The sequence below is a fragment of the Dendrobates tinctorius genome, unplaced genomic scaffold (assembly GCF_039654945.1).
Source record: "Dendrobates tinctorius isolate UK_male_01 unplaced genomic scaffold, ASM3965494v1 ptg000082l, whole genome shotgun sequence".
NCBI classification, from domain to species: Eukaryota; Metazoa; Chordata; class Amphibia; order Anura; family Dendrobatidae; genus Dendrobates; species Dendrobates tinctorius.
The window spans coordinates 16,399,544-16,426,213 of record NW_027361750.1 but is presented as its reverse complement, the minus strand read 5'-3'; the positions used below and the strand labels follow the sequence as shown (position 1 = coordinate 16,426,213).

Genomic DNA, 26,670 nt, shown 5'->3' with positions numbered 1-26,670 from the left:
CACGGCAACCTAGACTATTGACAGCAACATTCATCTAAGTGCACCCACGGTTGCTACTCTGCGCGCCAACATCCGTAGCAACTGGGCCCCAACATTTGGACTGAGTCAATACAAAAGAGGGGGAACCTGCCACGTTATATTTGCAGGGTTGGAGTTGAATTAGATTGTGATGTGTATATGACTTTTATAGAGCACCGTTAATTGCATTGTATGTTTATTCCTTTAAACCCACCTCAGTTCTGCTGCATAGCAATAAATCTGTTAAACTGTTTTACTCCTGTTTCCTGAATCAGCCCGTAGCAGAAGATAACTGTCCTTCTGCAGCCCCAGAGACAGAGCTCCAATCAAGATTCGGGTAGAGGCACAGCACCCTAGAGAGGTGAGACCCCCCCATAACACCCAGGGTACCGTGGTAGCCCTAAAGGGGTGTTACAGTGGAGGCACTGCTGAGATCAGAACTAACACAGGAGTATTTACTATGGAGACTTTAACAGAGCGAGAAGCGTATTTGTGGTGCAGAGAGATGGATGTTACAGCTAAACAAAGCTTTGCAGTGAGTGGTAAGCTCCGTGATGCGTCTGATGAGGAAATATTGGAAATAGTCAACCGACTCACTGAACTTGCCCACCCTAAAGTGGTTGACCGCAGGAAGGAAAAAGGGGGACAGTTACCCACAGTCCTGATCTCAATCGGGCTGATCTTGAGGAAAGAATATTTCCCATCCTTGATAGCTGTGTCCCTAGAGCATGGTCGACAATGGAGGATCACTTGGCCTACTGAGTCCGAAGTGGAGACCCAGCAACAGAAATCCACCACTCAGCCTTGAAAGACTAGTGAAGGCCCACCCTCTACTCCATTTAGAGCCAGTCAGGAAGAGACCGCGGCCCCGGCAGATGTGCTTATGACAGCTATGGAAAAATCAGTTAGTCTAAGAACTTTCTCGGGTTCCCTCCCCACCCCTGCTGGAGAAGGATATGAGACTTGGAGGGATGTCACTTTGCTGTGCTTAGAAGAGTGGCAGTGCACGGATGCAGTAAAGAAGCAGAGAATAGTAGAAAGTTTGAGGGGTACTGCTATGGAAGTGGTGCAGGCTGCTTGGCGGAGCAAGCCACAAGCAACTTATCAAGATTACATGAGTGCTTTAGAAGATTCCCTGAAGATGCTACTGATCTTCTCTATAAACTCCGTACCAACTGACAGATGAGAAGATGTCAGACTATCTCTACCGACTAGACAAGCTGGTTCATAGAATAGTATTTAAAGGTGGAGTCAGCCCTAAAGAAGTTGATCAGTGTCGTCTGGAACAAGTACTCAGAGGAGCTTTCACGCATGATCCAATTGCCCAGCGGATGAGGTCTTGTGACAGAGAGAAGATTCCTGGTTCTTTTCATGAGCTGCTTAAGGAAGTTCGCAAGGAGGAGGTTATTTTGGCAGCAAGAGAGAAGACATCCCCTCGGGTGACTACTGTTGCCCTGAAGCCAGCAGCCGACTGCCGAGAGATGGAACTGCTGACAGTCATCGAGAAACAGGGAGCAGATTACACAATTGTTAAGTGCCCAGGCCAAGACAATACAGAATGCTGCGGAGGTAGCCGAGAAGAAAACCCTGGTTTCATGAAGCGAGAATGATGACCTCTGTAGAGTAAAGAGTAGGAAACCAGAAGGGTGCTTTGTTTGTGGGAGTCCAGACCATATGGCTCGTCAGTGTCCGAAGAAGTGGAGCTCAAAGAACTCTTCACATCTTCCCCATCACACTCAGGGGCAGTCTGGAAACGGGAAAGGGGGGCCAGTAGAACCCCATACGGTGTCCCCCATCAGCAGCTAAGTCTTACTCTACCGCCCCATCCAATAGTGCCTCATCAGAAACCACAGCCTGAAGGTTTAGTGGAACCCGCCCCACATGTCCCTGCATATATCAATGGTCAACCTTGTGCAGTATTGCTGGATAGCGGATCTCAAGTGTCCATCATCTTCGAAGGATGGTATAAGAGATATTTATCCAACGTGCCTCTGAAACCGTTGTCTGAACTCGTGGTGTGGGGACTGAGTGAGCACAGCTACCCCTACAGAGGGTACGTGTCCGTGACCTTACGATTCCCAAAGACTGTTGTTGGAGTGGATAAAGAGATACCCATCATAGCGTTAATCTGCCCGGAGGCAGAGGCAGATGAGAGACCAACACCTGTCATAGTGGGGACAAATTCTAACATCTTCCATATGTTAGCTCAGTGGTGTCGGGAAATTGGGGGAGAAAATTATTCGCAGACCCTATCCATCCACCCAGTCTGTTTGGAAGCCTATGTGAAAACGGAGGAGAAGAGGGAACTACAGCCTGAAAGCTTTGACCCTTGTTTTGAAGGAAGTGAGTTGGAAGGATGGAAGGAGAAGACAGGAGGCTGGTCATCGACAGCATGATGATGCGGGGGGCAGTGTTCTCTCTGGACGAATGGGACATGGGCCTTGCCCAAGGAGTAGAGCATCGCATTCGGTTGAAGGATCAAAAGCCTTTCCGAGAGAGATCCCGAAGATTGGCTCCGGCGGATACCGAAGATGTCAGGCGGCATTTACGCGGAATGCTGGACACAGGAGTCATCATAGAGTCTAGTAGCCCCTATGCTTCCCCTATCGTGATAGCAAGAAAAAAATGGAGCTATTCGGATGTGTGTGGATTATCGTACCTTGAACAAACGTACGGTCCCTGACCAGTTCACTGTGCCCCCGAATCGATGAAGCTTTGGATTGTCTGCAAGGGAGCCAATGGTTTTCTGTGTTAGATCTCCGGAGTGGTTACTATCAGATACCCATGTCAAAAGAAGATCAAGAGAAGACCGCTTTTATCTGCCCTATTGGGTTCTTCGAGTTTAAGAGACTGCCTCAAGGACTGACAGGTGCTCAGGCCACTTTTCAGAGATGTATGGACAAAGTGGTGGGGGACATGCACTTACATGAGGTCCTGGTTTATCTAGATGATCTTATTGTTTTTGTGAAGACTTTGGACGAACACAACCAGCGGTTGTTCAAGGTGCTGGATTGGTTGAAAGAGGCTGGGTTGAAGTTGTCCCTTGACAAGTGCCGAATTTGCCAGACGAATGTGAAGTATGTGGGGCACATAGTCAGCAGAGAAAGAATTTCCACCGATCCCGCCAAAGTGGAGGCTGTTGTAAACTGGCCTAAGCCCACCAAACTGAAGGAGCTTAGGTCCTTTTTAGGATTTTGTGGCTATTACCAAAGATTTGTACCCCAGTACTCTCGGATTGCGAAGCCATTAACTGCCCTTACCCAAGGGTATCCCCCTTCCGGGAGGACAGCCCACGCCTCAAAGTCAAGAAAGAGGGTCTGCTTCTGAGTTAATTAACTTTTTGGGGAAAGATGGACACCTGTATGCGATGAGGCATTTGAGAAACTGAAGTCATGTTTGACCCAAACTCCAGTGTTGGCCTATGCAGACTCCAGTAAACCATATGTGTTACATGTGGATGCTTCTCTCGATGGACTAGGAGGTGTTCTCTACCAGGACCATGATGGCTATCTGCATCCCGTTTACTACATTAGTCGAGGATTGACTCTTAGTGAATGCAACTACCTAGCTCACAAACTGGAGTTTCTGGCTCTGAAATGGGCTGTAGTGGACACGCTGCATGACTACCTCTATGGGGTACCTTTCGTGGTTCATACTGACAACAATCCATTAACCTACGTGAGAACCACAGCAAACCACGGGGCACCGATGGCTTGCCGCACTCTCTTTGTACGATTTCAGCTTAAAATATCGACCAGGGATCATTAACATTGATGCAGACACCCTTTCTCGCCTGCCTAGGGAACCCTTAATTGAGGAAGAAGAGGGAGGATGGATAGAAGTCCCTGCCTCGGAGGTGAAGACTCTGTGCCATAGACATCAAACTAATGCCCTCCCTATGCAGTGCTGTGCTGAATTCTTGGGAGCATCCAGTGAAGCGCTCCCGTTGTTGTACTGCCAAGTGACAAATGTGACCTCAAATTCTCTTCCTCAACTGACTCGTAATCAAGTTAGAAAGGTGCAGCAGGAGGATCGGTTGGTGGGGGTAGTCCGATGGTGGGTTAAGAGGGGCTTGAGGCCCGAGAAGAATGCATTGAGAACAGAGGAGTCTGTCCTGCTGGCTCGGCAGCTAGAGTCGCTAGTAGTAAGAAATGGACTACTATACCGGGAGGCAAAGCGCCAGAAGGGAGGAGTTCGTAGACAGCTGGTGTTACCCACCCGATTTCGGAGGATGGTCATGAAGTCCCTGCATGATGATCATGGACATCTTGGCATCGAGAAGACTATGGGTCTTGTGGCCGACCGATTTTACTGGCCTCGGATGGAAGCGGATATAGAAGAATACTTCAAATCATGCTCCCGTTGTGTGTTGAGAAAAACTTTGCCTTTGAGAACTGCCCCCCTTGTGAACATTACCAGTGATGGCCCACTTGAGCTAGTGTGCATTGATTTCCTCTCCATCGAGCCTGATGAAAGTAATGTCAGTAATGTGTTTGTGGTCACTGATCATTTCACCTGATATGCCCAAGCTTACCCCACTAAAGATCAAAGGGCAATTACTGTGGCAAAAACCCTATGGGAGAAGTTCTTTGTACATTACGGGCTGCCAGCCCGCATCCATACTGATCAAGGAAGATATTTTGAAAGTAGACTAATCAAGGAGCTATGTGCTATCTGTGGGATCAAGACATCCAGAACCACCCCCTATCACCCCCAAGGGGACCCTCAACCCGGGAGGTTCAACCGTACCCTTTTGAACATGTTAGGCACTTTCGATCCCAGGAAGAAAGGACACTGGAGCAGGCATGTGAGTCAGTTGGTTCATGCCTACAATTGCACCACAAATGAGTCAACAGGATACTCGCCTTACTTCCGCATGTTTGGAAGACAGGCCCGGCTACCAGTGGATATCAGTTTTGGGACATCCTTTGACAACTTAAATGGGACGACCTACTTAAAATATGTGTCCCAGCTACAAGAAGATTTGAAATAAGCTTACAGATTGGCAGAACAGGCCTCTGGGTCGTCAGGGAGGCGCAATAAGACTCGCTATGACTGTAGAGTTCGAGAACAAGTTTTACTGCCTGGTGATAGAGTCCTTATCCAACTTTTGGGCCTTCCTGGGAAGCACAAGCTTGCTAATCGGTGGTGTCCTGACCCTTATGTGGTGATGGAGAAGCTGCCTGGTGTCCCGACCTGCAGAGTAAAGCCTGAGAAAGTGGGCGGAGCTGTCAAAACCTATCATCGACACCTTTTGTTGCCTGTGGGACAAAACATCCCTTTACCACCATTGCCGATTCAAGGAGGTCGTACCACCCCTCTGTGCAATAGGAGAAGTCGTAGGGGTGAACCCCCACCCCAGCTTGGGGTTGCCTCAGGAGGAAGTGACAGCGAGTCTGGGGATGAATGAGAAACCAACGGTCAATGGAGCTACAGATGGACCGAGGACCCATGCCCCGTAGGCTTGGGCCCTGTAAACCAGACTCCTGAAGTGGAAACACGAACAAAGGACATTTGTCAGGAGGCTAATGCGCTCTGCCCACAATTGGGAGAGTTCAGAAGAAGGACAGTTATTGAATGAAGAGATCCATCTGGAGGAGCCCGTTTTGGAGAGACAAGATTCGGGGGCTGAGGAGGGGGGCCCCCTCGGTACACACTCGTCCCAAACGGGACATTAGGCCACCCCTGATGTTGACCTATGATAGAATGGGACATACCACTGAGGTCCCTAGGCTGATACCCCCTAATTCAAATTCTGTTTGGTCTTATTTCTCTGTATCTCCCATGTGTCCAGGTGGTGGTTTGTGTGCATGTAAATTTGGTATTAGGATGCCCTAACCCCCCTTCATGTTTCAAGTGGTGAGTCCTCATATCGTGATGGGACACTTTTAATGACTCACCAGGGGGAGAATGTAACACCTGCACAGGGAACTGTCAGAGCATCTACCGACATATTGGAACTTACAGACCCTAAGAAGAGTTTTGCAGTGGCTGTTAAACAGGGACCTACAGACACTAATCATTTTTCTCCTGAGTGAAAGAAGACTACAATTCCCAGGGACCCTTGTTTCAGTGAGGTGATAGAAGAGAGAAGGAGGGACTTGGGGGAGGATGCTGTGAAGAAAGTGAAAGTAAATGTGTAGAGGAGGGAGAACGTGGCTGCTGCTTGCTATGAGAGACAGAGCGGTGTGGATCTTGATTTCCCTAAGTTGCAGAGTGTGGGGGACCCCACGGAGATACCCGTGTAGCTGGAGAGAGCAAAGATCCAGAGAGTCCTGCCGGCACTCCCATCGCATAAAGGTCTAAATCCTGCAGCCCACAGCTGGAGTCCAAAGAATCCTCCGGCCGTTAGAGACACAGTGAGTGCCCTTCTGAGACTTGTGGTTCTATCAGCGCTATTTACAGTGAGTACACAGCAACCTAGACTATTGACAGCAAAATTCATCTAAGTGCACCCACGGTTGCTACTTTGCGTGCCAACATCCGCGGCAACTGGGCCCCAACGTTTGGACTGAGTCAATACAAAAGAGGGGGAACCTGCCACGTTATATTTGCAGGGTTGGAGTTGATTTAGATTGTGATGTGTATATGACTTTTATAGAGCACCGTTAATTGCATTGTATGTTTATTCCTTTAAACCCACCTCAATTCTGCTGCATAGCAATAAATCTGTTAAACTGTTTTACTCCTGTTTCCTGAGTGTGTACCGAGCTGTGACAGGGGCTTCCCGAATCAACCCCTGGCAGAAGATAACTGTCCTTCTGCAGCCCCAGAGACAGAGCTCCAATCAAGATTCGGGTGGAGGCACAGTGCCCTAGAGAGGTGAGACCCCCCCATAACACCCAGGGTACCGTGGTAGCCCTAAAGGGCTGTTACACGTGGAAAAAAAAACCCAGATAGCTACCGCATGCAGCGACCACATTGGGGCAGAGAGAGGTGAGGCTGAAAACCAGTTTTACTGCAAATTGACATGGATTTGCAAGTAAAACTGTTGTCCAGAAACCACTTAGCCATTAACCTTGGAGAAGATGTAATATCAGATTTGTATAGTTGCCGAAATGTACACAGTGGGCATCAATCTTTGGCTTCTGCCCAGTGCCACAGAATCTCGCATCTGGAGAGACATGGGAGAACAATGGTGACATTATGCTGCGGAGACTCTGTCTACACTGTCAGAGAAGAAGCAGAGGCAGAACCGATGGGGAGAAGCAAAAAAGGAGCCACAGACACAGTAGATGGTGCCATAATAGGTATCCTTCATAATGTTTTCCACTCCCCTATCCCACATTACCTCTGCTTGTGCAGGCATAGTATTGACAGGTTCCCTTTAACTGTACCTTTGCAGCCCCCAGACTCCATTTTCCTAACATCCCAAATGGCAAATGTGCCTTGTTATGCAGAAATACAAACTGAATTTACCCAGCTATGAAGTCTGGGATTAAGCACATTTCTCCAAGCCTATAGCGTGTGAATAAAATACAATTATGTTCCATTTCTGTTGGTTAAGTGCATGAGCCGAGGACGCAGATAATGACATATATGTGTTTTTCAATAAGCCTTAGTTTAGCTGTGATTTAAGATGATGAAGCAGCCCACACTTCTATTACTGAAAGATCAAACGGAAATATATAAGATTACCATCAAATAAAACACGACCTCAGAAGCAAAGGGAGTGAACTAAAGACAAAAGGAGTGGAATATATTTACCCAGTAGTGTAAATGGAAGCAATTTTGACGTGTATGATAAATAGTTAATAGAGTCATTCTGAGCCAAGTGTTCGATCCGTTTAATGTGACACAGAAAGTGAAAAGTCGTTTATACAATACAGAAAAATGAGCGCAGAATATACAACTTTAGCAGCATAAACCCATAATAACCCGCTCCAGCATATACTCTTTTAATGCCCTTTTCTTACCATAAACAGCACATAAAGTGCATTCACGATAGACCGGATGGTGGAGATGTTGTGAACTTATACAGATTGTGAGAGTCCTAACCAGGGTTGACAACTTGTTCTTTTACTTTATATTTCTGGGCAACTTATCCAAAAATCACAGAAAGCAGACAGTTTTTACAGTTACATTAAAACAATTTTACCTACTTCTTCTCTTTGATGACGCTTCATTTGAGAATGCCCAGTGCGTGTTGGGATATTAAAACTAGATGTCATCAGGTGGCAGAAGTTGCAGTTACTGCCGCAGACTCTGTTCCCACCAAGAAACAAAGCATCATCAGTGATGTCCATTTCAAGTCCTGTGCTAGTCCCTGTTCTACTGAGCATGTGTTGGTTGTCAATTCTGTTGTATGCTCTGTAGGATCTTGTCACTGCGCAATATTCTTTTCAATGCACAGTGACAGTGCGCTCCCTCTCAGCCTCTGATGAGATGTGATGAGTCAACAAGAAAGTGCACTGTCAGTGTGTATTAAAAAGAATACTGCCCAATGACAATAATCTACTGAGCATACATTGGAATTCACAACCGACGTATGCGCATTAGAGGAGGGACTAGACTGTCCCCCTGAAAAGGACATCACTTATGACGCTTTGTATCAGGGAGGGGGCAGGGGTTGCGGCAGTGACCTCAACCTCTCCTCAATTATGAAGTCATGTTTGAGAATCCCAGCATGCACTGAAATGTCATTAAAAAAGAAGCTGGTAAAAAAAAGCAGTTAGAGTAGAGAGGGATTGGTAGGGAATTTTTAATTAAAGTACCGTATATTAGAAAAGCTATTAGATTATTGCACTAAATAGATGGACAATTAGGATTAAATCAGTGTTAGTTTCCGACCACCCATGTAAGATTATAAGTGATACATGTCTACAATCCATAATGATAATGTGGACTAATATTTATTTTAATTTTAGAGCACCCTGAGGAATTGAACAAAAAAAAAAAAAATCTCCAAAATAACCCTTTAATATCAAGTGCCCAAAAAGCAGTACAATAAAAGAATATTGCAGAGGGCACCGCAATGTCAGGTACTGTAGTGTGGTACATTATTTTCAGTGCATCCAGAATAATTGCTCCGGGTTTACCTTGAGGTTACATTCTAATTCCTGCACACAATGACTGCATTCAATAGATTTTATCTGTTTTGTGATTATATATACATTTCACAGTGAACAAACTATGGCTGTGCATAATTCACTATAAAAACAGCTCAATCCCAATATTCTTCCATGACATAATAATAGGCCTTGGCAAATATTGGTAGTTAGTGTCTGGGTACAGTAAGTGATGGGTGATGCTATTATGTAAAAAACCGTTTAAATACAAAATACAATTCTGGAAAACAATTATAGTGGTTTTTCTTTCACAAAAAAAACAGAATAAGAGAATGTGAATTATAAGAAATGCCTTCAATTAGTCTTTCTACGACCACAAGTTAATTACATTTTTTGTAAAAATAGTATTCAGTAAAAAAGCAACATATACTCATACAAATAGGCAGCGACAATGGGAAATGTTGTGGGGGCTTCAGCCAGAAACCCTCTTCTCCTTCACATATTGGACCTTGTAAACTCTCTTTTGCCAGTGTCTAGATAGCTGGCAGTGTCCGCCGTTGATGCTGTGACAGCTCTGGATGCCATACGTCCACGATAAATATCAGGCGGTAAGAGTTAGCGTCTTGCCAAACCTCGTGTTCAAAGGAATCATCAAATATGAGCACTTTGCCTTCTTCCCATGACCTGCAAAATATTAGGAGCAGGTTAACAAGCTTCTGTGTTTTTTTCCTTGTGCTCCCTTCTAAGAACTTATAGAACACTCCTCCCATCAAAGATTTTCCCTCTTAACATACTGAAATCATCATATTATAAAGCACTGTGTACTTGCAATTGCTCATTTTGCCTTTCTACCCATCTAATTCTTCTCTTTTCCATTGGGTTTATAACATCATGTGATTCAAAACTGCTGAATCCTTGCGAACCCTAAGTAGAAGCAGGAGGTCAATTTTCTCTGTATGGCTCATGAGTCACTGCAATAGTCCCTGGCAGGGTGGATAAGTGGAGAAGATGGGTTAGGAGTTGAAGAAGGGAATGGTTCATGCAGGGAAAAGAGTCTCCTGTTTCTACATAAAGGAGAGAAAAGAAAAGAATTTACTGGTAGTGTAACGCTGGTGGGTGTGGACCCACTGTGTCACTGGCCAGGCTTACCCTGGAGCAGCATGACTAAGTGTCTATCGGGTATTTATTAGAGCCTCTGGTGGTGAGGTTAGGTTTGGCCGCCGGTAGACACCAGGTACCACCCCAGGGCAGTCCCAGGGTCTGCAGCAGCTGACCGAAGGGTCAGAGACACAGATACGAGGTACATGTGAGTGAAGGCAAAGATGTGGTCAGACAATCTGAGGTCAGAGCAGACAGCACAGGTTCAATATATGTAGAAGAGGTCAGGAACAGAAAGATCAGGGTAAATGAATATGCAAGCTCTGGGACGATAACAGGAAAAACAAAACAAGAATACGCCAATACAGGAACTAGAGACTGAGCTACAAAGAACCTATGTTCAGGGGAGGAGAGGAGGATGGTGTTGCCTGACAGGTGATAGACCTGGGAAGCAGATCTCTGCAAGACAGAGCAGCTACAAATTCCTGCAGAGTTTGGCTGCGCATCCCTATAGCCAGGTGGAAGCTCACAGCAACAGGCAGAAACAGCAGTGCTGTAAGTGAAGTACATGGCAGCTCGAAGCAATGGTCAGGTACTGGATGGAGCAGAGCAGAACAAGCAGTGAGTAGGGCGACACTTAGAAGGCATGCAGGTCACGGGCATAGAAACAGGTAGAAAGGCAAAATGAGCAATTGTAAGTACACAGTGCTATATAATATGATGAATGCAATATAGTAAGAGGATGAAAACTTTGATGGGAGTGTTTCTTTAAACTGGATTAGTCACCAGGTTTTACAATACAAACAGCATACGTTATTAAATCGATCTCTTAGACCTGATGTGGCTAATGTACTTATAATCCATGTCAGAATGGTGTCATTGACAGCTCCTCACTGTACCTTCTCCCTCCTACTGCTGAGATCGCACACTGCTCAGGACAAGCTGCAGCTGTCAGTCAGACTGGGTGAGTGGGGACTAAACACATCTGGACCCTCTGGAGCTCTAACTATTACCTGGCCTGATAAAATGCTCATTATAATATCAGGAATATGCAGCCACTCTAAGATATTAATTTTTAAAGTAAGTACTCCTGCCTCATCAGTTCTAAGAGATCAATTTGATAATGTATGCAGTTTGTATTGTCAAATCTGATAACAGATCAGTTTTAGGTGAAGCTTGACATTTCTTCTCATTTTAGCTTGCATAATATCCCAAATACATACCTAGTTCCTCAATATCTCACTTTTTGTTACTTACACTACCGTTCAAAAGTTTAGGGTCACTTAGAAATGTCCTTATTTTAAAAAGAAAAGCACTGTTTTTTTCCAATGAAACTAACATGAAATGATTCAGAAGTAGACTCTATACATTGTTAATCTTGTAAATGACTATTCTAGCTGCAAACGTCTGGTTTGTAATGCAATATCTTCATAGCTGTATAGGGACTCATTTCCAACAACCATCACTCCAGTGTTCTTATGGTACTTTGTGTTTGCTAACTGTGTAAGATGGCTAATGAATGGTTAGAATAACCTTGAAAACCCTTGTGCAAGTATGTTTGCACAGCTGAAAACAGTTTGGCTGATTAGAGCAGCTATAAACCTGACCTTCCTTTGAGCAAGTTGAGAAACTGGAGAATTACATTTGTTGGTTCCATTAAACTCTCAAAAGGGCCAGAAAAAAAGAACTTTCATGTGAAACTTGACAGTCTATTCTTCTTCTTGAAAATGAAGGCTATTCCATGCGAGAAACTGCAAAGAAACTGAAGATTTCGTACAATGGTGTGCACGCACCCTTCGGAGGAGAGCACAAACAGGCTCTAACCAGAGTAGAAAGAGAAGTGGGAGGCCCCGCTGCACAACTGAGCAACAAAACAAGTACATTAGAGTCTGTAGTTTGAGAAATCAACGCCTCACAGGTCCTCAACTGGCAGCTTCATTAAATAGTAAATGCAAAACGCCAGTGTCAACGTCTACAGTGAAGAGGCGACTCCGGGATGCTGGCCTTCAGGGCAGAATGGCAAAGAAAAAGCCATATCTGAGACTGGCTAATAAAAGGAAAAGATTAATATGGGCAAAAGAACAGACATTGGACAGAGGAAGATTGGAAAAAAGTGTTATGGACAGATTAATCCAAGTTTGAGGTGTTTGTATCACACAGAACATTTGTGAGACTCAGAACAACTGAAAAGATGCTGGAAGAGTGCCTGACACCATCTGTCAAGCATGGTGGAGGTAATGGGATGGTCTAGGGTTGCTTTGGTGCTGGTAAAGTGGGAGATTTGTACAAGGTAAAAGGGATTTTGAATAAGGAAGGCTATCACTCCATTTTGCAATGCCATGCCATACCCTGTGGACAGCGCTTGATTGGAGCCAATTTCATCCTACAAAAGGACAATGACCCAAAACACACCTCCAAATTATGCAAGAACTATTTAGGGAAGACGCAGGCAGCTGGTATTCTATCTGTAATGGAGTGGCCAGCGCAGTCACCAGATCTCCACCCCATTGAGATGTTGAGGGAGCAGCTTGACTGTATGATATGCAAAACATGCCCATCAAGCCAAACCAACTTGTGAGAGGGGCTTCTGGAAGCATGGGGTGAAATTTCTCCAGATTACCTCAGCAAATTAACTGCTAGAATGCTAAAGGTCTGCAATGCTGTAATTACTGCAAAGGGAGCATTCTTTGACGAAAGCAAAGTTTGAAAGAGAAAATTATTATTTCAAATAAAAATCTTTTTTTCGAACCTTTTCAATGTCTGGACTAGATTTTAAATTCATTTGGTAACTCATTTGATTAATAAAAGTATGAGGTTTCATGGAAAACACAAAATTGTCTGGGTGACCCCAAACTTTTGAACGGTAGTGTATTTGATAAATTACAGAAGTGACTGCTGTACTCATGGCCCATACTGCATATTGTAATAGACTCCAATCAAGTCATCTCCTGTTTATATCAGTGGATCTGAACATCATACTGGTGGATGCTGACATGTCTGGGATCCAGATGCCACCTGACTCCCACACTCACAGATAAGAGATGAAAGGCATCCATCCGTGTGGCTCTTTTATCATTAATTTAATGGAGATATGGAGACTGCTAAGTCAGTGACTCCCCTAGACTTTTTCCTGGCTGGTTAAGGTCAGCAAACAACCATCTGGGATTGCGGCTTGAACATTCACAACAAGGTATTACACAGACCACTTTTCTTTAGTGATCATTTGGTGGTCCAGAAGCCTGACCCCTGGTGATCAGATTATTGGGAAGCTGATTAAAAAATGGGGTGGTCCCAGATGGACAATAAATAATATTGACATTTGTAGTTCAATTCAAAGTGTTTTTTTCCCTGCACTATTGCACATTTTTTGTCTACAGTTTTCCCAAGCACATTAACCTTTTGCAGCTGTTGAACCCATTCTTCACATTGACGTTTGTGATAAAATTACCATAAAGGTTTTCTGTTAAGGCCTCTCGCATGCAAGACTAAGTTTTTATAAGAAATACCGCATTGTGTACTGGCACCACTACACTAATGACCATCCAGGATGGTCCATGGCTGTAATATGGGAGTTTCTTTTTGCTGTCCTATAGACAGTTCTATTTTCTGATGTCTACCAGATGTCCGGCATAACTTCCTTTTCTTAGTCACACATCAGAAAAGACATGTACAAGTAAGAAACATGTAGATATACAGTATTTTTAGAGCCTCCTCAAACTTTATGAATAGAGTCAATTATCTTTCATTTCAGAACGTCAGCTGCTTAGAAGAGCTCATGGATGGTGGGTGTAACATCCGAGAGGCTTGAGGGATCACAAAATGTATTATACCTCAGGATTGTCTACATATATTGAAGACACAAAAGTTAATTAAGTTCCTAGACCTTACAATAATAAAGAAAAGATGAACAGAATAAATAATTGGACAAGGGGAGCTCAAACCATGACAGTATTTTGTATGTGGAGAATGTAAGCAGTGAAAAGAACAAGAGATACTTGTTCTATCGTCACAACAACACATATCGATACTCTTCTATAAAAATCACAAGTGGAAAAATAAGCAGAAAAAACCAATAGGAAAAATTAAAGATTAGCTGAGACAGCATGTCATCATCTGCAAGGACTAATACAGTAAAATCTCAGCCTAATTGGAAGCCTTAAGGAGAGCTGTGATGCCAGCCGTGTTTACTTATTTATACGGCACACACTTCACTTAAGATGGCTACAAACGCGGTTCAGGAGACCGAAACAGAAAACTACAACTATTATTACATTTTACGATTTTTGCTTTGCTGTTAATACCTTCTGAAAGAAAAAGTAGTGCTTATTAAACCAAATTGTACGAAACCCGCTATACCAAACGTTATGTTGTATTCAAAGAAGATACCTCAATTAGGCACAGATTCATTAAAGCTTTTACACCAGAAAATGGTTGTTAAAAAGCTTTGAAAAGTCACAACACTTTTGTGCAATGCAAGGCTGCACAAAAATGTTGAGACTTTTGTCGTTTTCACGCCATTTTTGCCCAGCTCTGACAAAGTGGGCAAAGCTGTGCTGGGATGAGGGCTTGGCGACCACCATTCATCCAATTCTTGATGAGCTGTGGTGTTCCTTATTACACAAATCTCACTTCAGTCTCTGACTAGAGTAAGATTTGTGGTGAGGTGCACATGGAGACTCGCACCACTTCACGCCTCACCTGATTCATGCACCTTTTAATGACTCAGGCGCCTCACACTCCACTCTACTCCTCAACAAGAATGGTGTGAAACATTCTAGTCTTTATTAATCGGAGTAAAAGATTTTTGGCTGACAGGACAGACAACCTAGCTGTCAGCTGAAGGATCAGTCAGTCGACAATTGTTCTTTTGACTTCACCACAAATCTGTACGTTTTTCAATAGGGAGACGATAATAAGCCACTTGAAATACAACAAGTTTGATTGCTCTTCCCTTCCCATTTGCCATCACAAGAGAGTCAGGAGCCTCCATTTACATTAAAGATAACTACATTGGGGACCCAAACACGATATTTGAAAGGCAAAAACTGAATTCAGATAAACATCAAAAGGACATGATAGTATAAATTGCCAATAAAATGTGAAAGTTTATTATTATTCAAAGATAAGATAACAAAAGGAAAAATAGAAAACAAGGTTTCGGCTAACCAAGCATGGACCGCATATTGCATGTGGCCAGTGAATACAAAAAAGGATATATACGAGGGGCTGCTAATAAGTCTTTGGCTTTGTGATCTTTTTTGTTTCTATGGTAATGAGTGTTACATCACATGAAAGCCTTATGTGTCTAATATATGTTAAGAACTGGGTTGCCAAATTTAAAACGGACCTCTTCAGCACCAACGATGAGGAACGTCCTGGACGACCGAGAGTGGTTGTTGTTACGGAGATCGTCGCTGCTGTGCACAACCTCATACTGAAGAATCGGTGAATTTCAGCTAAAGGAATAGCAGACATCATGGGGATTTTCTGTGAACGTATTTGTGTAATTATCCATGAACATTTGGACATGCAGAAGCTATCTGCAAAGTGGGTCCCCAAATGTTTGACAACAGATCAGAAAAGCATGGAAGTGAAAACTTCCCGGTCCATTTGTCAGCATTTCCAGATTGATAAGAACTTCTTGGATCGACTGGTCACTATGGATGAGACCTGGATTTATTTGTATGACTCTGAAACCAAGGAGTAGTCAAAAGAGTGGAGGCATAGTGGTTCTCCTCATCCAAAGAAGTTCAGGGTGCAAAAATCAGGCACTAAGGTGATGGCGTCTGTGTTCTGGGATAAGGAGGGCATGCTGTTAGTGGACTACCTTCAAAAGGGTTCCACCATCAATGCAAGGTATTATATTGAACTTTTGGACCAATTGAAGGCAGCTCTGAAGGCCAAGGCACGGCAAGCTGTCCAAGGAATTTTGCTCCTGTAAGACGACTTCTCCACTCACACTGCACAAGCGACGAAGGCAAAACTGGCGGAGCTGGGCTTCCAGCTGGTTGAACACCCATCTTATTCACCTGATTTAGCTCCCTCCGACTATCATCTGTTTCCACACCTGAAGAAACACCTCAAGGGTACCAAATTTCACACCATTTCTGATGCCATGGCTGTTACGGATGCCTGGTTTGTGGCACAACTGAAATCCTTCTTTTTTGCAAGGCTTACAGAACTTGAAATACTGATGTAAGAAGAGTGTTGACATCAGTGGAGAGTATGTAGAATAAATGTAAAGATACATCTTCTTATCTCATTTCTTTCTGGGTAAAGCCAAAGCCACTCGTATACACCACACACTCACTTTTTTTTTTTGATCTGTTGCCTGTACTACTTAAGTCCTCTTACCCTTCCTCAACACACTCCTCCTGACAAAGAAGTGAAACGTGCGTTGGGGCGGCGGGGACATCGGGTACACACAAACATCTAGTCATGTAAGTGCCGTTCATTTTATCTTTCTTGCCTGATATATTAGACTATTAGGAACATTTTATCCTTTATACTTGTATTGGCACCATCTGCTTAAGTTCTAATCAGGTTATATATATCCTTTTTTGTATTCACTGGCCACATGCAATACATGGTCCCTGCTTGCTTAGCAGCAACCCTGTTTTCTATTTTTCCTTTTCATCTTATCTTTGAATAATAATAAACTTTAACTTTATATTGGCAATTTATAATGTCATGTCCTTTTGATGTTTATCCATTTACATTAAGCCTACATTTATTGTAGGCTTACAGACAGCCCTGGCACACCAGCCTGACCAAAGAGCTGAGGCGAGCTTCCAGGGCTGCTGAGCGCAGATGGAAAAGATCCCACTCCAACGAGCATTTCATCGCATTCAAACAGTCCCTCACTACTTTCAAGACCACACTCGCCACAGCTAAACAAACCTACTTCTCATCTCTCATATCCTCCCTGTCTCACAACCCTAAACAGTTATTCAACACCTTCAATTCTCTCCTCCGCCCCCCAGCACCTCCTCCCTCCCCACTCATCTCAGCTGAAGACTTTGCCTCATTTTTCAAGGAGAAAATTGATAACATCAGGGACAGTTTTGGTCAACAACCCCCAGAGCCCTTCCTCCCGACTTCCCAGCCCTCCACCTTCAAAACCAACTTCTCCACCATTACAGAAGATCGACTCTCCACTCTACTCTCAAGATCACATCTCACCACCTGTGCACTCGACCCGATCCCATCCCACTTCATCCCAAACCTCACCACAGTCTTCATCCCAACCCTAACCCATCTCTTCAACCTATCACTAACAACTGGTGTTTTCCCCTCAAGCTTTAAACATGCCTCCATCACACCTATCCTCAAAAAGCCCTCTCTTGACCCATCCTCTGTATCTAGCTATCGCCCTATATCACTTCTCCCATACGCCTCCAAGCTACTGGAACAACACGTCTACCTTGAACTGTCCTCCCATCTCTCTTCTTGCTCCCTCTTCGACCGCTTACAATCTGGCTTCCGGTCACACCACTCCACTGAAACTGCCCTTACTAAGGTCACCAATGACCTCTTAACTGCCAAGAGCAAGCGACACTACTCTGTCCTCCTCCTCCTGGACCTGTCGGCTGCCTTTGACACAGTGGACCATTCCCTATTATTACAGACCCTCTCATCCCTCGGCATCACAGACTTGGCCCTCTCCTGGATCTCATCATACCTAACAGACCGGACATTCAGCGTCTCCCACTCACACACCACCTCCTCACCTCGCCCCCTATCTGTCGGAGTCCCACAAGGTTCAGTCCTAGGGCCCCTGCTGTTCTCTATTTACACCTTTGGCCTGGGACAGCTCATAGAATCTCATGGCTTTCAGTATCATCTTTATGCTGATGACACACAGATCTACATCTCTGGACCAGATATCACCTCCCTACTAACCAGAATCCCTCAATGTCTGTCCACTATTTCATCCTTCTTCTCCACTAGATATCTGAAACTCAACATGGACAAAACAGAATTCATCATCTTTCCCCCATCTCACGTGACCCCCCCTACGAACCTATCAATTACAGTAAATGACTGCCCACTCTCCCCAGTCCCACAAGCTCGCTGCCTCGGAGTAATCCTTGATGCTGATCTCTCCTTCAAACCACATATCCAAACCCTTTCCACTTCCTGCCGACTTCAACTCAAAAATATTTCACGCATCCGTTCATTCCTCACCCAAGAATCTGCAAAAACCCTAGTCCATGCCCTCATCATCTCTCGCCTTGACTACTGCAACCTCATGCTCTGCGGCCTCCCCTCAAACACTCTCGCACCCCTCCAATCTATTCTAAACTCTGCTGCCCGACTAATCCACCTGTCCCCCCGCTATTCCCCAGCATCTCCCCTCTGTCAATCCCTTCACTGGCTCCCAATTGCCCAGAGACTCCATTACAAAACCCTAACCATGACATACAAAGCCATCCACAACTTGTCTCCTCCATACATCTGTGACCTCGTCTCCCGGTACTTTCCTGCACGCAACCTCCGATCCTCACAAGATCTCCTTCTCTACTCCCCTCTTATCTCCTCTTCCCACAATCGCATACAAGATTTCTCTCGCGCATCACCCCTACTCTGGAACTCTCTACCACAACATATCAGACTCTCACCTACCATCGAAACCTTCAAAAAGAGCCTGAAGACCCACCTCTTCCGACAAGCCTATAACCTGCAGTAACCACCGATCGACCAAACCGCTGCACGACCAGCTCTACCCTCGCCTACTGTATTATCACCCATCCCTTGAAGATTGTGAGCCCTCGCGGGCAGGGTCCTCTCTCCTCCTGTACCAGTTATGACTTGTATTGTTTAAGATTATTGTACTTGTTTTTATGTATACCCCCCTCACATGTAAAGCGCCATGGAATAAATGGCGCTATAACAATAAATAATAATAATAATAATAATAATTGTAAGTGAGTCCTTTAGACTTTAGTTATTGTACTTATATCTTTACACAATAGATGTAAAACGCTACAGGTAAAAACATACCGGGTATCATTGGCACATCTTATCTTGCAGCTTTGCCTTGGTATAACCAAACCCAAGTGCATTCGTAGTCTACAATTTGTTGGTCCTGTGTGAGGCCACACGTGAGTCCCTGGGTGCATTACGGAATATTTAATCTGTGGAAGAAAATTCAAGTCTTCATTAAGGTAAAGAACTAGTGGACGAGTTTGTGATGACACAAGGCTGTACAGTTTACCTATGACCTCAAAGAATTACAAGTTGAACTGTAGGCAGAGGGGACATAACTGGGCCACACGCAAAACCGGTCACAAAATGTTAGTAGGATCTACTGGAACAATATAGTTACATAAGTCTATTCTTTTCTACCTGGATTTTTTTTATAATATAGGATTTTAATCTAATGAAATAAAGGCTTCAAATTTTTTTCTATGAGCGATGGAACTTCCTTATTTTCTAAAGATATAATTAGATTGTGGCATCCATTAGCTGGCTGAGATTCATTGCCGTGCACCGTCTACCAGACCATCATCCAGCATGAAATGTTTTGAATATTTCATTTTTGGAAGGTGGAAAAATTTACTGAGAACAACACTGCCACACTTTAAAAAAAAACCCCTTTATACAATGATTATTGCTACCTTCATTACTTTTTGTAATGAGCTTTTTTCACCTAAGAAAGTCAAAGCGCAACTTGAAAACTCTTGCTGCTATGTGGAGAGTTGTGTAACGGTGAAATCTGTTACTGTCAGGTAATATACAGTACATACTCCACAAAGCCTGGTGGCTGAAATTAATATTTTGCAGCAGTCATGAGGGTCATTACAGGAGCAAGGTTAACACAAACAGATGGGGAGCGCCAGAGAGGCAGTAGGATTATCAGTGGAGTTTAGGTTCCTTTATTATATGCGGCAATTTTCTTAAATTTTTCGATAACATCTTTAATTTCCTGCTGATGAAACAATGTGTACATTTTCATCAGCGTCATCTCTTACCTGTCCTCTGCGGCATCCAGTGGACTCAGGGAACCTTTCTAACAAAGCACATGTCTTAGGTGCGGCTTTACAAGATTTCTCATTTTTTCGCCCTGTAAAACAATTAACAAATAACGGTTAGAAAACTCGAATACCGATAGTGCTTCCTGCTTCTTTCTGTAAATCATTTGGATTCTAAAAATGTAACATAGGAGTTGAACAAATAGGAACACAATAATCAAATTGAGAGGACTGTCCGTGTTACGGTGTGGGAAACAAAGGAGGAACCTGGAGGTGGACCCTCTGGGTCACAGCTCCAGAGCCCCCGAAGGCGAGCCGATTAGGTGAAACCTACACCCTATACAGGGAGCATTAGGAGCAGGCCCCCGAGGGATGGAACCGTAACAGCCGGAGCCAAAGGGACGACCAGGGCTAGAAATAAGAGAGTCTGTGGCGAGGAGGGAAGGAGAGCCAGGTACGGACAACACACAGAGCGGCCGGACGGATAGCAGAGGGTAACGGACCAGAGAGGCACTAAGGACAAGACAGAGACACTGGACAAGGCAGGTGGGGCCACGGAGCAGAGAAGCTACTGGAGGCAGTGCAAACAGGACAGCAGGATAGCGCAGAGGATACAGGGACCTGAGAGGAGCGGAAACGCTAGAACAGGAACCGCGTCACCGCAGAAGATAATCAGGCATCTTACCTGACAAGATGCCTTGCTGAAATAGCCGGTGGGCGCCGCCATGTTGTGGGCGGAGCTACTGCGTCACTGCTCCCAGAGGTCTGAGCGCCAAGGGAATAGACCGGCGCAGGTGCGCAGGAACGACGACGGGGAGTCCGGATATCTGGAGCGGGGACGCGACGTGGAGCAGGAGCGCGCCGGGAGGCGTGCAGGAGAGCAGCGGGGCCGCGCTGGTAAGTATGGCCGGTAGGGGGCATGACACCGGTAGGGGGCATGACAGTCCGGTAGTGATGAGCGAGTATACTCATTGCTTGGGTTTTCCCGAGCATGCTCGCGTCTCCACCGAGTATTTTGGCGTGCTTGGATATTTAGTTTTCGTCGTCTCAGCTGCATGATTTGCGACTTGTAGACAGGATGAATACATGTGGGAATTCCCTAACAAACAGGCATTCCACACATGTATTCAAGCTGTCCAGCAGTTGCAAATCATGCAGCTGAGACGACGAATACTAAATCTCCGAGCACACCAAAATACTAGGAGGACACCCGAGCATGCTCGGGAAAACCCAAGCAACAAGTATACTCGCTCATCACTACTGTCCGGGATTAGAAAAAAATGGTCTCTTCCCTCAGATATAGAAAGCTCTTGTTTAAGGGCTCTGTCTGGTACTGCAGCTCAGACCCATTACAGTGAATAAACTGGAATACCAGACAAAGTCTAAGAGTGACAGTGGTGCTGTTTCTAGAAAAATGGAAACTCTTATTTTTTTTACATTGTTCAATTCTATAATGCATTGATAAGCCGCAATATTATTATAATCTTTGAAATAATTTTATTTTTATTTAATAAAAAAAACTTTATGAACCTTAATATACCGTATTTGAAATACAATTGACAGATTTCCTAAATATGAAGCGCATAATTTATTGCTGTCAACATTTAGCAATATTTTACATATATTAAAATAGGCTATCAAATGAAATAACAAGTAACTAAGGGACTCTTCTGCGAAACTTAGAACATATTCTCACCCAACCACAGCCACCCTACCACCATTACCAATGAGTTCGAAACATGAAAATGTCTCATTATTTTAGATAATTCTTTGCACCACTTGTCTATTAAAACAGGTAGATAATATACTGCAATGTAATATACAGGAATTAATTAAATTGCTTCCCAGAGTGAGCACTGTCTGAGCGCTGCCTGCATGTTTGCGACCGCGTGTTCTGCTCCCTGTCTTTGTTTTTTCTAATGCTGCTCGCTACACCTAGATAATGCACACAGTCAAGTCACAGAGAAGTCACTTCCCAGAAATAATTCACATGATGGTGTCTCAGTGCAAGGATAATGCTCACAGAGATGTCATGGAAGTGTGATAATGCACAGTGTAATCCTCAGTGCATATAAGGAAGATGTTTGACACGGTGATATCATAGCACAAACAAGGAGCAGATGAAGATTCGGCACAGTGTAATTTCATAATGCAAGGATTAATGTAAAAAGTGCTGTCACTATATATTATATACTGCATGTAATAAAGATGGCATAATGCACACAGGAAAGGTGCAACAAGTGACCACAAAACTCCATAGAAAGATATTGAAATGGGACTTAATTGTTGATGGCACCTTGCAACATCCATACAGCAGCTTTGTTTATTGGCCGTGTACTTATACCCATTGGCCTTTTAGTCAGATGGACCTACAAGGACTATAAGGTTATAAAACACAAGATCGTTGGAAGGTGAAGTTCAGTGGTGACATTAATGAAGGTGAACATACCTTCTTCTTGGGTCATATTACATCGCAGTATAGCTGACAACCTTAGAAAATGTACCGATTTACCAACAACTGGGGGCTCCTCCTCAATGGAGCCCACCTAACAGCATGACAGGCACAGTTTTAAGTGGTTACCTTGCTGCCATAATGTATATTGACTCCAGTCACCCTTTTCTCTAAGATTTTCATCTTCAGGAAGGAAAAGGCCTTTGGATTCATCCATGACGGCAAGGCCCTCATCACGAATAACCTTCCAGTTGGCTTCCAAGGCCTTCATGAGGTAAGAAAAAAAGAAGAAAACACAGAACGTCACCACAACCCTAATAAGCAGACTGCCCCGTATATATTGTACATCTGTGTGATGCCATGATTATCTGAAAATAATGCGTCCAGCAGTTATCAGGTCTTAATAAGGATTTCAGAGAGGAAAAAAAGCTTTATTTGGTTTCTCATTGAAACAAAATGTTAGCGTAGGATATAGAGCAGGTAACCGGCTGTGAATAATAAAACAAGAGATGTTTGCCTGGACGCTGCGTCTCCTGCTCATTGGTATGCAGAAGGCACAGCACCGGGGAGAAATCTTATCACTGCCTACACATATTAAAATCGCCGTAGGAGAAAGTGAAAGACCATTTACATATCTTATTGGAAGTAAGGACTAGAAACATATTTCAGATTCTGGACACTGTTTTCGTAATGGAGAACTAATACACCAATCTAATAGTAGGGCAGCTTGTAATAGAGATGCTAATATAATTCCTCACACATCTGTATGCGCGAGATCCTGGAGGTTATCAGGAGAGGAGATGTGTCAGAAAACATACTCATCATTACAGCATTTTTGGGGGACTTATGTTCAGAAATTCTTTTGAGTATTGCGCTCTCTCAGGGCTGAAATGTCTGGTTACACATAAAATACGCATTCAGTTGTGATGCAAGAGTATATATACTGGGTAACAGTTCAGAATTCAATAATGGGTATTATAGGACTAGAAGCATGTACTACAGCTAATATATCAGACATAAGCGCTTGGCTATACTTCCAGAATCCGCTATTGGCATTTTCTCAAGATTGCATGCAGACATACTAGGTGCCACCTGTCAGATGTTCGGCCTGTGCGATTCTACATGGTTCTGCATGGTAAAATACTGCTACTGGTAAAGTAATATTCACACACTGACTTATGCACCATACCGGCCGGGCCCATGACTTCTATGGTGCTTGTGATTGCTCATGCATGCCATGATAATGTCCTAGTGGCTATCTGCAGTTAAAGCTGTGGACTACTCAATGAAATCAGATGCATATTGATCAGGCTGAGTAGAATTCTAGCTGTTGAAATCTATATGTTAATAGCAAAGCTCCTTTACACAGAAATTGGAAACTTAAGGCCCCTTTACATTTAGCGATGCACCAGCGATCCAACCAGCGATATGACCCGGTCAGGATCGCTGGTGCATCACTAAATGATCGCTAGTGAGCTGTCACACAGGCAGACCTCACAGCGATGCAGCGCACGATACTCACCTTTCACACACAGCGATCCAGACATCCTCCCGCCCGCGTCCAGCTTCGCTCGTCGTCACAGCAGGAAGCCTCAGCAGGAAGCTGACGACGAGAAATGGAGCCGCCCGATCTCGCGCGATCAGCGACGGACAGCGGGGGAGCCGGTCGGAGGTAAGTATCACACATAGCGATATCGCTATAACGTCACAAAATCGGTGACGGTTTAGCGATATTGCTAGCGATATCGCTATGTGTAAAACCCCCTTTAGAGACAATGTAGGAGAGAAAAGCGCAAATAGGGTCTTAGCCGGTGATAACATTTAAAAATGATTTTAGCTTGCACTAACCTGATATTCCTCAATGCAAAGGCATACAAGACTCATCAGAGCCACCAGCTGTTGCGGATCCACAGGTCAGATCATTCACCGATTCACAGTACCAAATAGAAGGAAACATGGATATCACCCGCGCTGCTGTATGAATAACGATCCAGGCTTGTAGATAATAAAAGATGGTATTTTTATTCACTAATCACTCCACGCATTTCGACGTACATATGACTTCTTCCTCAGGAGATGCACGTGATATCCACGTTTCCTTCTATTTGTTACACAGAAATTGAACAGTTCAGAATTTTGGACCTAAAAACATAATGATGCTACATCGCTGCATCTTGCCAGTTAGCTGTAAAAAGTTCAAATCATTTCGCTTTTTAGTAACTTGCTTGATTCTTTTTGTGCAGTCTTGAGAACCTGACCCCATGCGCTAATTATTACGCAGCGATATAACAGCTAGATAGCACAATCATCGGCCATGCAAGTTATTGTGCAGATCCAGACTAAAGGTTGACTACATCTGGCGGAGCTTCAAGTTGGTTATAGGATCCATTCTGACTAGTGTTGAGCGATACTTGCCGATATAGAGAAATATCGGATCGGTTTAGATCGGCCCGATACCCAAAAAGTATCGGGTATCGCTGATTCCGATACCGGAAGTCCCATTCAAGTCAATGGGACAGAAATATCGGAATTAAAAAAAAACCTTTCTTTCCTTGCACATCTATTTCGGGAGGGGGGAAGAGTGTGGGCGGTGTGTGGGCGGACACTGTGCGTGTCTGTGTGTGCCGGCGGGGTCGGAGCGGGCCTGCCGGGGGTCTGTACAGGCCTGCCGGGGGTCTGTGCCGGCTGTCGGGGGGTCTGTACCGGCCTGCCGGGGGCCTGTGCCGGCTGTTGGGGGTCTGTACGGGCCTGCCGGGGGCCTGTGCCGGCTGTCAGAGTTCTGTATGGGCCTGCCGGGGGCCTGTGCCGGCTGCCGGGGGTCTGTATGGGCCTGCCGGGGGTCTGTGCCGGCTGCCGTGGGTCTGTACGGGCCTGCCGGGGGTCTGTGCCGGCTGTCGGAGTTCTGTATGCCTGCACACACACAAGACCCCCAGCAGGCCCGCACAGACCCACGGCAGCCGGCACAGGCCCCCGGCAGGCCCGTACAGGCCTCCGACACGCCCGTACAGACCCCCGGCAGCCGGCACAGGCCTCCAGCAGGCCCGTACAGACCCTCGACAGCCGGCACAGGCCCCCGGCAGGCCCGTACAGACCCCCGGCAGCCGGCACAGGCCCCCGGCAGGCCCGTACAGGCCCCCGGCAGCCAGCACAGGCCCCCGGCAGGCCCGTACAGACCCCCGACAGCCGGCACAGGCCCCCGACAGGCCCGTACAGACCCCCGGCAGCCGGCACAGGCCCCCGGCAGGCCCGTACAGACCCCGACAGCCGGCACAGGCCCCCAGCAGGACCGTACAGACCCCCGGCAGCCGGCCCAGGCCCCCGGCAGGCCCGTACAGACCCCCCGCAGTCGGCACAGACCGCGCATCATGATGCGCACAGACCGCGCATCATGATGACATCATTTCAGCAGCCAATCACAGCCATAACAGTGGCTCATTGCATTATGGGGACTTCCGATTCCGGTATCCGATATTGAAAAAATATCGGTACTCGGTATCGGAATTCCGATACAGCGAATATCGGCCGATACCCGATATTTGCAGTATCGGAATGCTCAACACTAATTCTGACATTTTCTATGGAGGGATCCTTAATTGTTTATATTCCTTTACACCCACATACAATTAACCATTCATGTGTAGTATGTGTATCCATGATACAGAACTACTCAAAAATTTTTCCATATAACAGGTTCCATAAAATAATCACAGAAAATGCCTATAAAGTCATTACTGCTATTGCACTTCCCAAGAAGTACACAGCTCCTCAACATTTTAAGGAGACCTGTATGCCTAAACGTTGTTGTTTTTTGCTTGTGTGCGCCATAGTAAAGCATAATTGATCACACTGACCGAGCCTTGGTCTCCTTCCGATTCGGCTGGAATCTACCCCAATACAGAAAGTCATCCTTGGATCTGTTGAATCCTAAAACTACTTGGATACACTGAGGCTCTTAAAGGTATTACCGTAGATTCTTATCATTATACAGATCTAAACAAGGTCTTATGGATAAGATTTTGAGTAAAGTGTCAGTCTTTGTTGACGACACCAAACTATGCAGGATATTAAAATCTGATCTTGACATTACAATATTTCAAAATGATCTGAACAAGATGACTGA

General features: G+C 44.9%; 1 protein-coding gene across 3 annotated transcripts in view; it reads right to left on the bottom strand.

Annotated features, from left to right (window-relative positions):
• Window positions 1-7,789: 7,789 nt before the first annotated feature.
• ASPH (aspartate beta-hydroxylase) overlaps window positions 7,790-26,670 on the bottom strand; it is a 303,702-nt gene continuing 284,821 nt past the window's right edge. For all 3 annotated transcript variants that reach the window (XM_073583934.1, XM_073583936.1, XM_073583935.1), the window contains 4 exons: window positions 22,680-22,815; window positions 20,099-20,190; window positions 19,128-19,261; window positions 7,790-9,710 (listed from right to left, as the gene is read on the bottom strand). In XM_073583934.1, coding sequence (XP_073440035.1) covers window positions 9,560-9,710; window positions 19,128-19,261; window positions 20,099-20,190; window positions 22,680-22,815 — 513 coding nt within the window. In that variant the 3' untranslated portion in view covers window positions 7,790-9,559. The remainder of the gene's footprint in view (window positions 9,711-19,127; window positions 19,262-20,098; window positions 20,191-22,679; window positions 22,816-26,670) is intronic.